This window comes from Pantherophis guttatus, chromosome 12, assembly GCF_059756535.1.
Source record: "Pantherophis guttatus breed Tessera chromosome 12, ASM5975653v1, whole genome shotgun sequence".
NCBI classification, from domain to species: Eukaryota; Metazoa; Chordata; class Lepidosauria; order Squamata; family Colubridae; genus Pantherophis; species Pantherophis guttatus.
In genome coordinates, this window is record NC_142074.1 from 5,426,227 (window position 1) to 5,440,083 (window position 13,857).

Genomic DNA, 13,857 nt, shown 5'->3' on the forward strand with positions numbered 1-13,857 from the left:
CTCTAAGCCCCGATCCGGGGCCATCGTTCAGCCCTGCGCTTTTCTCTGCTGACTAAAACTCCTCCTCCTCCTCCGAGCTCACGTCCCGAGACAGGTCTGGGGGTGGATCCATGACACATTGCCTAAGCCCTCTACATCTAGCTTGTCCTTAGCATACACGTGTGTCTTTGTATGTGTGTATGTGTCTAATATAAATATGTTTTTATTTTATTATTTCCTTATATTTCTATATTATATATTATTATACATTTAGTTGAACACTCTTGGCAAATGGTCTTGTTTTTCCTAACTTGGGTCTATGACTGCAGGAAAGCTATCATAAGGTTCTGTATATCATCGTGAATTCCAAATTCACCTGAGAGGGAAACAATTATGCTGCAAATTGGAAGCCACTTTGTGAAAAATAAATGGCACCAGCACGTTGCTCAGGTTATTTCAGTAGCATCTCTGCAAAGACCAAGAAAAAAAGGAGATCAAAGCTGCAGACAACTGGAAAATTGCCCCAGTGTTTTTTTTCTCTCCAATATCCCTACAGAAGGAAAGGTGATTACAAGCCCCTGATCAATCTCTAGCCCAAGTGGCATTTTTTACTTTGCCGTGACATATCGTAATCTAATGGCTAAAACTGTAATACAAAATCTGACAAACCTGCAATAGAGATAGATCTTACACACCTTTTATGTCAGAGCAGAGGCAGTTAGAGAAACAAAGGAAGGATGACTTACTTTATTGAGTAGCAGTTGCTTTGCTCCAGGCTGGAGAGGTCTCCATCTACTTCGGCCATTCTTAGTGTCTCGGCGCACCTCCAATGTTTTTGACCCCAGATCATGTTCAGCTGCCAGGATGAGATTCAATGAAATCATCGTCACAACCGGTTTTCAAAATGTCCCCTCGGTGCCCAGGGAGAAAGGGACCAAACTAGTTTAGGAGTTGGGGTTATTGCTAAAACAAGGCTGAATTCACACAATGTACTAAATATCAATGTCAGGTTCAGAAAGCACAATTTGTAGGAAATATATTCTACCCAATTAAACCATGGCATATTTTATTTATTTATATATTAAATTTGTTTGCCACCCATCTTGCCTTGGCGTGATTGGGCAGTTTACAACATTAATCTGGCTGCTTAGCCGACAGAATTCACTCAAACCTGTAGGGCTGGGCTCCTACTATTTGGAATTATAAACCTCTCAATCCCCTTTTAGCCTAATCCAGCATGTTGCACAATCTTAGCCTTTCTCTCTCCTTACAGTCATAAAATGATAATTCAGAAAGCTGCTGATGCTCAAATTTAAGTCACGTTAACACCCTCCAATGAAACCCAAGTATTTAATTTTAATTTCAGTTAAATGTCTCCTGGACGGAAACTTGATTGGGTATTTCCTGGTCCCTCTCTGGCTGAAAACTCTAAAGTTCTGAAGGAGAATACAGGTAGTCCTCAACTTACAATAGTTCATTTAGTCCAAAGTTACAACAGCACTGAAAAAAGTGACTTATGACCATTATTTATTGATACAACTTTTGTAGCATTTCCATGATCATTTGATCAAAATTCAGATGCTTGGCAACTGGTTCATACTTATGACCACTGCTGTGCCTCAGGATCATGTGATCCCCTTTTGCAACCTTTTCACAAGAAAATCAATGGGAAATCCAGATCCACTTAACAACCGCAGGAGTCCCGCAGGAGAAGGGCGGTATAGAAATATAATAAAATAAATATAATAAAATAAACCAGGTTACTAATTTATCAACTGCAGGGATTCACTTAATAACCATGGCAAGAAAAATCATAACATGAGGCAAAAATCACTAAGCAAATGTCTCACTTAACAACATAAATTTTTGGGCTCAATTGTAGTGGTAAGTCGAGGACTACCTTTCGTGAAGCCCACCAGGAAGGATAATAGAGCAACAAAGATATTATGTTCATTGGTGAATCCCAGAGTCCATCATGATCTTGTCCAACAGGACCGACTCTGGTCATCCACCTGGAGGACAAGCAGCTGGTTCCAAACTGCAGGACTTCTGTTCCCAGGCTCACACTGATCACCGAAGACAGGAGTTATGCTTTTATTTACTAATTTACGGTAATTTATAAGTCAAATGGCAGCTAATTGGCAGCAAATTCAGTAGAACACATAAAACAGATTAATATGTTCAGCTGGAAAGAACCGATGGCCTTGTTTCTTCAAGTAGAAGTCAGGTAGATGGAAGAGAAATGGATTCCCACCCAGATTTTGCTTCTTTTTGTGCCCAGAAACCAGAGAAAGACAATTGTACTAGCAGGACTATTATTATTAGGCTTGGTTGCACTGTCAGCCAGATGTTTAGACTAGATTTGGCATGTCTGTGTAACCCACTGAATCCTTCCCAAGGATCTGGGATAGGCAGATGTTGTTGTTTAATAATATTGAAGATATTGTCAAAATTATTGCAAGTATCTTATTATTACTTAACCAACCTTGTTTATATCTATCTCTCCATCATCCCCACATCTATCTATCCATCCATCCATTTCTCTCTTTCTCTCTCCTTTTTTCTCTCTCCCTCTCTCCAAGCCCCCTCCTGCTCTCTAAGCCAGCAGTGAACCAAGCTGGATTTCTACTAACTGGAGTCTAAGTTTTGATCACCCTTAAGAAACTGTCCCCATTTCATATTATTTTAAATTTCCATTCCAGAATAAGGTGACGCCAACGAGGATGAATAATTGAGTAAGATGATATTTTTAAAAAAAAAAATTGGAAAAATATATTCTGCATATTATGGGGAACAGGTTCTCCAAAGAATGTCCTGCTGAGATTTTATGAATCATTTCAGACAACCAATGCTCTGACTCAGTGCAAATTCACCACAAATTTGGGCAGCAAACTTTCTCCCTGGCAGTCAAAGCAGGACTGCAAACATGAAAGAAAAGGTAGTCGTTGAGTTACAACCACAACTGAGCCCACAGTTTATGTTGCGAAGTGAAACATTTGTTAAGAGAAATTTGTCCCATTTTACAGCCATTATGCCATAGTTGTTAAGTGAATCACGGCAATTGTTATATTAGTAACACAGTGAATCTGGTTTTCCCATTAACTTTGCTTATCAGAAGGTCACAAAAGGGGATCACATGACCCTAGGACACTGCAACCGTCACAAATACGAACCAGGTGAATTAGAAGAACAGAACCACACAAAAGTTAACCCCAAAATGCCCCGAACAATCGAAGCGGACCAAGTTCATCCAATGAAGACTCGGCTCTTGAGTAACTCCAGAACACGCAACGTCCAATGAAAAAGGAGAAAGGGGAGGGGGGGCCGCTCTGCCTGAGCCCCCATTCTAGAGGAGAACACATTTGACTGACAAAAACAAGGATACACTACAGGTAGTCCTCGACTTACGAACACAATTGGGACCAGAATTTCCACTGCAAAGCAAGGAAGCTGTTAAGAAAGCCAGACCCAACTATACAACCTTTTTGCCATGGTTGTTAAGTGAATCATGCAGTTGTTAAGCAAATCTGGTTTCTTCTCTGACTGCCTGTCAGAAGGCACTGGGAAAGTTGCAAATGGCAATCATGTGACTACCCTGCAACCATTATAAATACAGGTAATCCTCGACTTGCAACAGTTTGCTTAGTGACCATTCAAAGTTACAACGCACCAAAAAATGACCATTTTTCACACTTTGACTGTTGCATCCCCATGGTCACATGCTTTACATGCTGACTCATATTTATGACAGTTGTAGTGTCCTGGGGTCATGTGATCCCCTTTTGCAACCTTCTGACAAGCAAAGTCAATGGAGAAGCCAGATTCACTTAACAACCGGGTTACTAATTTAACAACTGCAGTGATTCGCTTAACAAATGTGGCAAGAAAAGTCGTAAAATGGGGCAAAACTCACTTAACAAATTTCTCACTTAACAACATACATTTTAGACTCAGTTATGGTCATAAGTCAAGGACTATCTGTTCATACCAGTTGCCAAGTGCCTGAATTTTGATCACATGACCATGGGGAATGCTGCAACAGTTATAAGCATGAGAACCAGTTGTAAGTCACTTTTTTCAATGTCATCATAACAATGGTTGTAGGTCGAAACTACCTGTACAAGATTTGCAATTTATTTTACAGGCCCTATATATTGCTTTGAAAGAGTGGTGTGGCGGCCTAGCCTCCCTTTTGGAAAGTTGAGAGTTCAATCCTAGGTAGCAAATGTTTCTCTCCTAGGGTGGAAAAAAAATAATATCTGCTGTGAACTCCACGTGGCATCAGGAAAGGCATCCAGCCAGTAAACGCTCAGCTCCGGGCAGTCGTCACGACTCTAACCCAGGATTACAGGGTCATAAAAGTAAGGTTTTATTATTGCTTTGAAGAAAAAGTAGCGCGGAATCCTCCAATCATTCTGAGATGCAGCTTCAGAAAGTGTCATCAGCATTCTCCCAAGATGGCTACCATAAAGCCTGTATGAGCATATCTGCCACTAAAATCCAACCCCATCTTCTAGAGTTAGCCCCCTTTCTTAACATGCATTCATACATGAAATCTAAAGTCAAGTTTTTGCACATCAGGCACAACTCTTAGGAAACTTCACATACCAAACAATCTTCTACCCACCACTTCCTCTTATTTACTTATTTATTTATTTATTGGTTCGATTTATATGCCGCTCTTTTCCGGAGACTCAGGGTGGTTTACAATGTATTAAGCAATAGCCTTCATACTTTTGTATATACCTGCTTAGTAGGGCTTTCGCACCCCCACCCCAGCGGTGTTCTTTTTTATACAAAGTCAGCTTATTGCCCCCACAAACCGGGTCCTCATTTTACCTACCTCAAAAGGATGGAAGGCTGAGTCAACCTTGAGCCTGGTGAGATTTGAACTTGCAATAATTGCAGGCAGCTGGTGTTACTTAACAGTGCTTTAGTCTGCTGTGCCACCAAGGCTCTAAGGCAACATCTAGCTTAGGAGGGTCCATTAATATGGGACTTACCAGCAGAGCTGATCAAGAGCTTCTGTTTCCATTCTAGCTGATCCAATCCCATTGGGGTGCTCTTGGAGAGTGGGAGGGAGTGACATCGGTCCAAAAAAAGTTTGAACGGAGGAGGAGATGCTGGAGATGGGCAGAGAGGGTGAGATCGTGGCTGCGGAAGGGAGAGACAGGAATTGATGTAAAGACAAAATGACTGCAAAGTTTTTTTTAACAAAATGTAAAAAAACCACCCCAAATGTCAAGATATCTTCATTTCACTCATGTACAAGAAGAAAGAGCAGCACAGTGTTGAAATGCGATGTGTAACATCTTCATCAACTGAGGTGGAATTTGCTCACATTCAAAGATATCATGATCTCTTGTGCAGTTAATGTGCTTTTACTTAAGAAAGAAATAGGCCAAACAAAAAAGTAATGACAATGAGCAGGAACAAATATACACTCATCTTTCTTCCTTCCTTCCTTCCTTTCTTTCTCTTTCTTTCTTTCCTTCTTTTTCTGTCTTTTTCTTTTGTCTTCCTTTCCTCTCCTTCCTCTCCTTCCTTCTTCCCTCTTTCCTTTTCTTTCCTCCCTCCTTCCCTCCCTCCCTCTATTTTACATTATTAGGTTCCAGTCTTTAAGTCAACAGTCCTTTCAGACATTGTAGAAGGAGAGTCTTTGGCAGCCTCAAATCAGAAGATGTCTGATAGCAGCTTTTTAGACCAATGCATTTTTTAAAAAAGATATGATTTTGTTACCAAACTTCAGCAAACGCATCAAATCCTACCCCAAATTGGCCCATCTATGCAACTGATTAAGTAAACTATAGCTCACAAAAGCTAATGCCTTTTAATAATGTTAGTCTGGAAAGATGCTGCCAGCCCCCTCTTAATTTTTGACAATCTTTTCAGGTAACCTTAGCATCTCTACATGGGGCTCCCCTTGAAAAGCACCCGGAGGCTCCAACTGGTCCAGAATGTAGCCGCGTGGGTGATTATGGGCACAGCTCATTGCGCCCATGTAACACCTCTCCTACGCGAGCTGCACTGGCTCCCGGTCGTCTTCCGGGTGCAATTCAAGGTGTTAGTTATCACCTTTAAAGCGCTCCATGGCTTAGGACCTGGGTACCTACGAGACCATCTTTTGCCACCAATAGCCTCCCACCGACCAGTTCGTTCTCACAGGGAGGGACTACTCAGGGTACCGTCAGTCAAATTATGCCGACTGGCGACTCCCAGGGGGAGGGCCTTCTCTGTGGGGGCTCCAACCCTTTGGAATGAACTGCCCCGAGATACGAAATATCCCTGATCTCCGTGCTTTCCACCGTGCCCTCAAAACCCTGATGTTCCAACAGGCGGGGCTAAACATATGAACATGTGAATGTTTTTAAAATGTTATCTAATTTTAGGTTCTATTTAATTGGGCCAAACTATGTTATAATAATAATTTTAATTAGCAATTTTATGATGTTTGTGTATCTATATTTTTCTTGACGGTACACCGTCTTGAGTCCTACAGGAGAAAGGCGGTATAGAAATATAATAAATAAGTAAATAAATAAATGATGGCACAAGAAACAACACATATATAGAAAATTTCCTTGAACCACTGGATCTTGCAAAAAGTCCGATACTCCATGATAGTTCACCATTCTCAGCTCAGAATTTCATAGGATATGAGTGAGAGAACTAAGATCTTCTTAAGCTTTTAACCTTCCCTCTTTTCCACCAATTACTGAATTTGGGGATTCTTTTTTTTTTTTAATTTTTATTAAACATTTTCAACATTAAAAAACAAAACACAAATTTTCACTCATTTCAGCATTTCCATATCGGTATCAATATCATCTATAACATTCATATTTACATAGGTTCTATTTCTACGGTTCACTATCCTATATTATACAATCATTTGAATTATAATATTTACACACAAATACGATATAATCATATTTTCATCAATATTATTCTTATACAATAATTTAACTCCTATTCTCTAGCCATGTATACCATCTATTCCAAACTTGATAGTACTCCGATTCTTCTCTCTCTTTCAATTACATAGTCAACCTATCCATCTCTGCACACTTAAGTACCTTTCTTATTATCATTGCCTCTGAAGGAATATTAGTCTATTTCCAATTATGAGCAAAAACGATTCTGGTTGCAGTTAATATATGTAATATTATATATTAGATTTTTTTACCCATTTTCCCATCTAAAATGCCCAATAAAAATAGTTCTGACTTCAGTTTGATCTTCAGTAATTTCTTCCAACCATTCCCTTATTTTATGCCAATACTTTCTGGCTTTGGGGCAGGTCCACCACATATGGTAGAAAGTTCCCTGTTTATAACTACATCTCCAGCATTCAGGTGAACGATTTGGAAACATTTTGGCCAATCTCTCTGGGGGTAAATGCCAATGATAAAACATTTTGTAAAGGTTTTCCTTATAGGCTGCTGACATCGTTAGTTTATATTTTTTCTCCCATAATTCATCTCAATAATCTAGTTCAATACTATATCCGAAATTTCTAGCCCAGCTTATCATCGTCTCCTTCACAGTTTCTTTTTCCATTTTAAATCTTAGGAAGAGGTTATATGCTTCGGTAATCATGTTTTTCCCTGTCCCTAGTTATATTTTATCCAATTCCAGTTGTTTTCCATTGATGCCATACTGTTCTAAATCTTTTTTATATCTTGTCCTGATTTGGAGATAAGGCCACCAATCAATCTTTATTCCTTGATTCTTTAGTTCCCCTGATCAGATTTTAATTCTCCTTGTTCATCCAATAGTTTTGTATATCTCACCACCTTATTTAAATGTAAAACGTTTGGGTAAAACATCACCTCCATCAGGGGTGGGTTCTAAATTTTTTTACTACCGGTTCTGTGGGCGTGGCTTATTTTGTGGGCATGGCTTGAAGGTCATGTGACTGGGTAGGCGTGGCCAACTCAATGTCACTCACATCAAGCGGTGTCTCACCTGGCCCCTCCCCTCCCAGCCATTCCTTGTCACACCCAGCCTCAACGTATCTATAGTTCTGTAAAAATGTTGTTCACCTTTTTTCAACTTTATTATCTACATACTATAGATGCACTTTCATGGACCACTGAAAGAAGGAAATGGCTCACATGCTTTGCCCAAGAGTGTGATAGGCAACAGGCTTTTAAGGGGCTGCCAGAAAGAAGGGGGGGGCAATGTATTTTCCAAAGCACCAGAAGGCAAAGCAAGAAGCAATGGATGGAAACTGAACAAAGAGAGAAGCAACCTAAAACTAAGGAGAAACTTCCTGACAGTGTGAACCAATATAGGTGCAGAAATATTTCAGTCATGATTTCACATATAAAATAGCCATTCGTGTAATACAACCTACCTATTGTTCAAAACAGACATTAGTATTATGGCTGATGTTTGACAGCAAGCCTAAAAGTCAAAGATTACAAGAGTGCTTCTTTCTCTGTATGTATACAAAACTCCCCCCTCTTCATTTCCCCAAATAAAATATTACTCATAAGAAAAGCAAGGAAAAATCAAGCTGCTAAGAAGGAACCTGCCTGATACTCATTCCACATTCCTGCCAGCTGCATAAAGGAAACTTTGTAAGAAGGAAACAGCTACTGATGCTTAGAGATAATAGAAAGTGGAAGCTGGAAGTTTGGCTCCATTTACAAGCAGGCAGAAAACTCATTCAAGACAGGGTATTTCACAATGGAAATCACCCAAACCTTTTTAGAAACACAAAGCCCATGTTGCACAAACTCCAAAACTTCAAAAACATAGAACCATATAAGAATCCCTCCTCTTATCCAGTTTGTTGTTCAGCTGACCCAGAAACAAACTGCTGAATGTCACTTTGCTTCTGAAAGCAAAAACTTCCTTCCAGCAGCTGCATCTTGGCTTGTCAATTTAAAGCGAAGGCTCTTTTTTTTCCCCCTTCTTCTTTGCCAAGTGACCTCCTGGCTGAGAAGCAATCAGTTGGGAGGCTTCTCAATTTAAAGTGACGGTGTCTTTTTTTTTTTCCCCCTCTTCTTTTTCAAGTGAGCCCTGATTTTTTCCTTCTAGCCGATCAGCTGGGAGTCGGAGGCAGCCAATAGATTGGGGGCGGGGCCAGGCAGAGGTGGTATTTACCGGTTCTCCGAACTACTCAAAATTTTCACTACCGGTTCTTGTGAACCGGGGAGAACCAGTAGCAACCCACCACTGACCTCCATTGTCGATAACCAAATTGGAACTTTCATATAATGATTTTTCTTAATTTTTTTCCCAGATGCTTATCAAGGCTTCTCTCACTAAGTGTCTCTGGAAATATGTGTGGGTTTTCTTTTTCCTCTCTCAGAGGAATGCGTGCAAACCGAGTTGGAGGTCCTGGCCCACTAATGTTAATACCCTTTTATTGTTCAATTGAATCCAGTCTTTAAGCCACGTCAGGGCTCCCCCGTGGTTCCCAGTCAGGGAAGCCAAAAAAACCCTTCTTTCTAGAATCTTGCAAAAGTTTGAGTTTTATTTGGGCTTTTTTCCCCAACCAAATAAATTTTGTTATTATTTTATTTAATTGTTTGAAAAAAAATTTCCCTAGCTTTATTGGTACCGTTTGGAAGAGATATAAAAATTTAGGTAATATATTCATTTTTATTGTAGCAATTCTGCCAATTAGTGATATTTGTAATTTCGCCCAGTTATCCAAATCTTTTTGTACTTGTTGTAATAATTTATTGTAATTGTCCTCTTTTATCAAAGAACATTTCGCCAGTAACCAAATTCCCAAGTATTTCACTTTCTTGGCAGTTTGGATCCTCAATTTCTCTTCCAGTTCCTCATTTTACCTCTTAGTAAGATTCTTAGTTAGTATTTTAGTTTTTTCTTTATTTATTTTAAGCCCTGCTATTTTGTCGAATTCTTCTATTTCCTGTAATAATATGGTTCCCATCTCTAGGGGATCTTCTATGATAAAGGCCAAATCGTCTGCAAAGGCCTGTACTTTGTATTCTTCCTTTTTAATTCTCAATCCTTTTATTTCCTGCTTTTGCCTAATTTGTACCAATAATGTTTCCAACAAGAAAATAAATAGAAGGTGGGATAGATTCCTGTTTCACCCCTTTGGTTATACTAAAATCCTCTGTTGTTTCGAATTTGGGGATTCTATCGATGCAACATTGTTGAGAACTTCTTCAAGGAAACCAATGAATATGGAGATGATTTTGCTTTGTTAAATCTTCTCTCCCCATAATTTCCAAGACATAAACATGTCTTTAAAACTTCTCCATCTCTCAAAAACACAACAGGAAATACTGCAAGCTTGATGGTTTTCTTTACCCAACTAGGTAACATCATCAGTGCTATTGTGCTAATAACCAGTGCTAGCAAAGCCTCACATCTCCAGGACCAAAAAGGAAAAAGGCAACACAATTTCTACCAAACTTCAGTGAGGAGCTGCTTCACTAATCCCTCATTTTGTTTTCAATGGCTTTATTTTCTAATTCTGCTGAGATATTGAGACCAAGAAGAGAGCTTTCAGGATGAGATTTTGCAGATGGCTTCAGTTGCAACTATACCCTCTTAAGCTACCACCTCCAGAGTGGACTGCTTTGAACTCTGCATGCAAGCTTCCTTCTGCTTCACTCATCAACCTCTTGCCTCTAGGCACCAAAAGTCACATGGCAACTGGACAGTTGCTCCCCTTCAACAACATTTCTCCAAAAGGAAAATTGTCAGATTTATTTGCAACCGATGGGTTGCCCATTGGCAGTGGCAGCAGAAGCAATGTGATCAGAATACTAAGGAGCAACCTTAGGTTATCTCCATCTTCATGGCGCTAGTGGGTTGACCTTCACTGGGATTACAAAACCCTGCTCTTAATGACTCACTTTGAGAAACACTGAACCGGAATGAGTGGAGAGCAATACTTTATTTAATTTCCATCTCCTTTGCTGTATCATGTCACAATCCTTACCCTCAAGCAGATGCAGCATTTTTGGATGGGTGAGGAACAGCATACAGAACGTAAAAGAAATGCTATTGCCTGTGGCAACAAAATTGGAAAGTCTTTATTTAGCCATTTCTTTCATGGGAGATGATTTTTTATTTTACAGGAAATGTGAGGTTGCTCTGGTCATGTGTAGGAAATCGTAAAGCCAAGGGGATTGAGCTGGAGGTTGGCATGTTCCTTGATTCAGAAGAGACTGGGGTAAGTGTCTAACAAGTCAAAATGGAAACCACAAGCCCATGGTCAAAGTCTGACCCTTTTGCACATTTCTGCCATTTCGAAAAAGGAAACACTCAAAACCTATCATTTCACCCTAAAACAGGGGTGGGCAACTATGGCCCTTTTATGACTTGTGGACTTCAACTCTCAGAATTCCTGAGCCAGCCATGTTAGCTCAGGAATTATGGGAATTGAAGTATAAAAGTCATAAAAGGGCCATAGTTGCCCACCTCTGCCCTAAAGGGAACTTCTTTTTTTTTTCAGAGAATGATAAAGGTCCCACAACAAAATGAACTTGCTAGAGGAAATAAAGAGATAACAGCAATCAAGTTTTGTGAAGAAAATGAATTAAGAGATTTGTCCCTCCACACTACTTCCAAACACAGGGAAAATCAATCAATCAATGAGCTACTTTCAATTAATGTCAAGAAAGACACAATTCACTATTAGATTAGAAAGGAAGCAACTCACAATGGAAGAAAGAGAGACAGCAAACATCTTATTTTGAGTTTAGTGCAAAAAAAAAATACACAAGATTTAGTCATCTGTTTTTCTTTCTCTCATGGAGAGGAATGATGGTCAGGTAGAAATTCATAAAGAGTGACCCAACAACTGTTCTATGGACCACAACTGGATGGAACCAACAGAGGAGCTGGCACCTGGCCTGATGAGATCTGGGAAGTATGGAAATCATTGAATAGACTGTGCACAGGTACATCAAGATCCAGAGACACTCTGAACAAATGGGGCTATCCGGTGACATGCAGACAACAACCCATATGTATACCTGCCCTTTGTGTCTTGATCAGTGCAGACTTGAGGATCTCATGACACCATGATAGAATGCAATTAATGTTGCTAGTTTCTGGGCAGGAGCTGTTAAATTTGTACATATTTTAAATGTTGCATTTTATATTTTAAATGTTATGTTATACAGCATGCCTTATTTTAATTCTGATGCTTCTGACACAAATAAACAAATTATTCTATGCACAAAAATGGAAAGATTATTTAATTACCACAATAGATGACCTGCTGGGAAAACTAATACAATGAGCAAAGATAGCTAAATTGACTGCCATAATCAAAGAAAAAGAATACAGCTAACTTTGTTTCCACTTAGAAACCACTTCTGAACTTTGTGCTTGAAGTTGGAAAAAAAATGCTGTTGATTTTGGATTTTGCTGATTAGAAAGGTTTGTTGTTATAGAAATGGCTGGTATATCTAAGCATGTAAAAGTAAAAAGTTGAGGCTGTAGTGTTATTATCTTATTCCACTGTGCTAAAAAGAGTAAGAAGTCAATGCTTTTCTTTCTTTTTCCCCTTTTCCCCTATTCGTTGGGAGCAATACATTGACTTGTAAACCGCTTGGAGAGTGCTGTAAAGCACTATGAAGAGGTATAAAAGTCTAAGTGTTATCACCGTTGTTATTTTCCCACTATTTTCATTTTTCTTTGTACCGTGGTACCTTGGTACTCAACTGCTCGAGGAGTACCTGTAACGACGATGATCAAGACACCACTATATTTTATATTTTGATAAAGTAATTTAAAAAAATAGGAAAAAAGAGTGAACTAACAACTGTAGCCTGTAAGTACACCACTTCTGGTCATTACAACTCAGAGTGTGATGTGATCTTCATCTCCTAAACTCAATGGAGGCAGTCCTGTGCTGCTGGTCATGACTCTGTGGAGAAGCAACAATTCAAGTACTCCTAATCTCCAGTCATTTAACCATTCCAGGTTATGACTGACCTGAAAAAGGAGGCTTGCAACCTAAATTTGAAGTTCCTGTGGTCAGGTACCCTCTGCAATCACCTGACTGAATTTCAGATGCTCAGCACACAGGGCCACATTTGCAACAGTTTGCAGCATCCCAGAATCACGTGACAACATTTTACCAAAAATTTGCATTTCCGGTTTTCAGCAAAACTGCATCCATAGCAAACCATTGGTCCACTTAATGACTGCAGCATTTGCTTTAAGCAGTCACTTAATGACCTTCACCAAAAAATGATGCAAAATCGGGTTAGTATGATGACCAACCCATTTCACAACCATCACAACATGCAACCATAATGGGAAGGCCCCATTATGGTCATATATCGAGGTCCACCTGTATGTTGGACCAATATGGTTATTCAGGAGCTCATTCATGGAACTGGCTCCAAGGGAAAACATGCCTCAGATTCAATTTTCAATTTTCGACCATGGTATCATGCTGCACCGGTTGGAAGAGTTGGGGGTGGGAGGCACCGTACTAAGGTGGTTCTCCTCCTTTCTCTCTGACCGGTCGCAGTCTGTGTTGACAGGGGGGCAGAGGTCGACCCCGAGGCCCCTCATATGTGGGGTGCCGCAGGGATCGGTCCTCTCGTCCCTTTTGTTCAACATTTATGTAAAGCCGCTGGGCGAGATCATCCGTGGTTTTGGGGTGAAGTACCATCAGTACGCGGATGACACCAAGCTGTACATCTCCACCCCGGACCACCCCAACGATGCCCTTGAAGTGATGTCCCAGTGCCTGGAGGCCGTACGGATCTGGATGGGGAGGAACAGGCTCAGGCTCAACCCATCCAAGACCGAGTGGCTGTGGTTTCCGACGTCCCAATATAGTCAGCTAGTGCCATCGCTGACTATTGGGGGCGAATCATTGGCCCCCACGGATAGGGCTCGCAACCTGGGTGTCCTCCT

At 40.2% G+C, this 13,857-nt stretch overlaps 1 protein-coding gene across 2 annotated transcripts in view; it reads right to left on the reverse strand.

Moving 5' to 3' along the window:
- Positions 1 to 13,857, reverse strand: part of ARHGEF9 (Cdc42 guanine nucleotide exchange factor 9) — a 262,804-nt gene that overhangs the window by 209,562 nt on the left and 39,385 nt on the right. For both annotated transcript variants that reach the window (XM_087877453.1, XM_034435086.3), the window contains exons 3-4: positions 4,983 to 5,133; positions 726 to 835 (exon numbers count right to left, since the gene is read on the reverse strand). In XM_087877453.1, the coding sequence (XP_087733579.1) occupies positions 726 to 835; positions 4,983 to 5,133 (261 nt within the window). The remainder of the gene's footprint in view (positions 1 to 725; positions 836 to 4,982; positions 5,134 to 13,857) is intronic.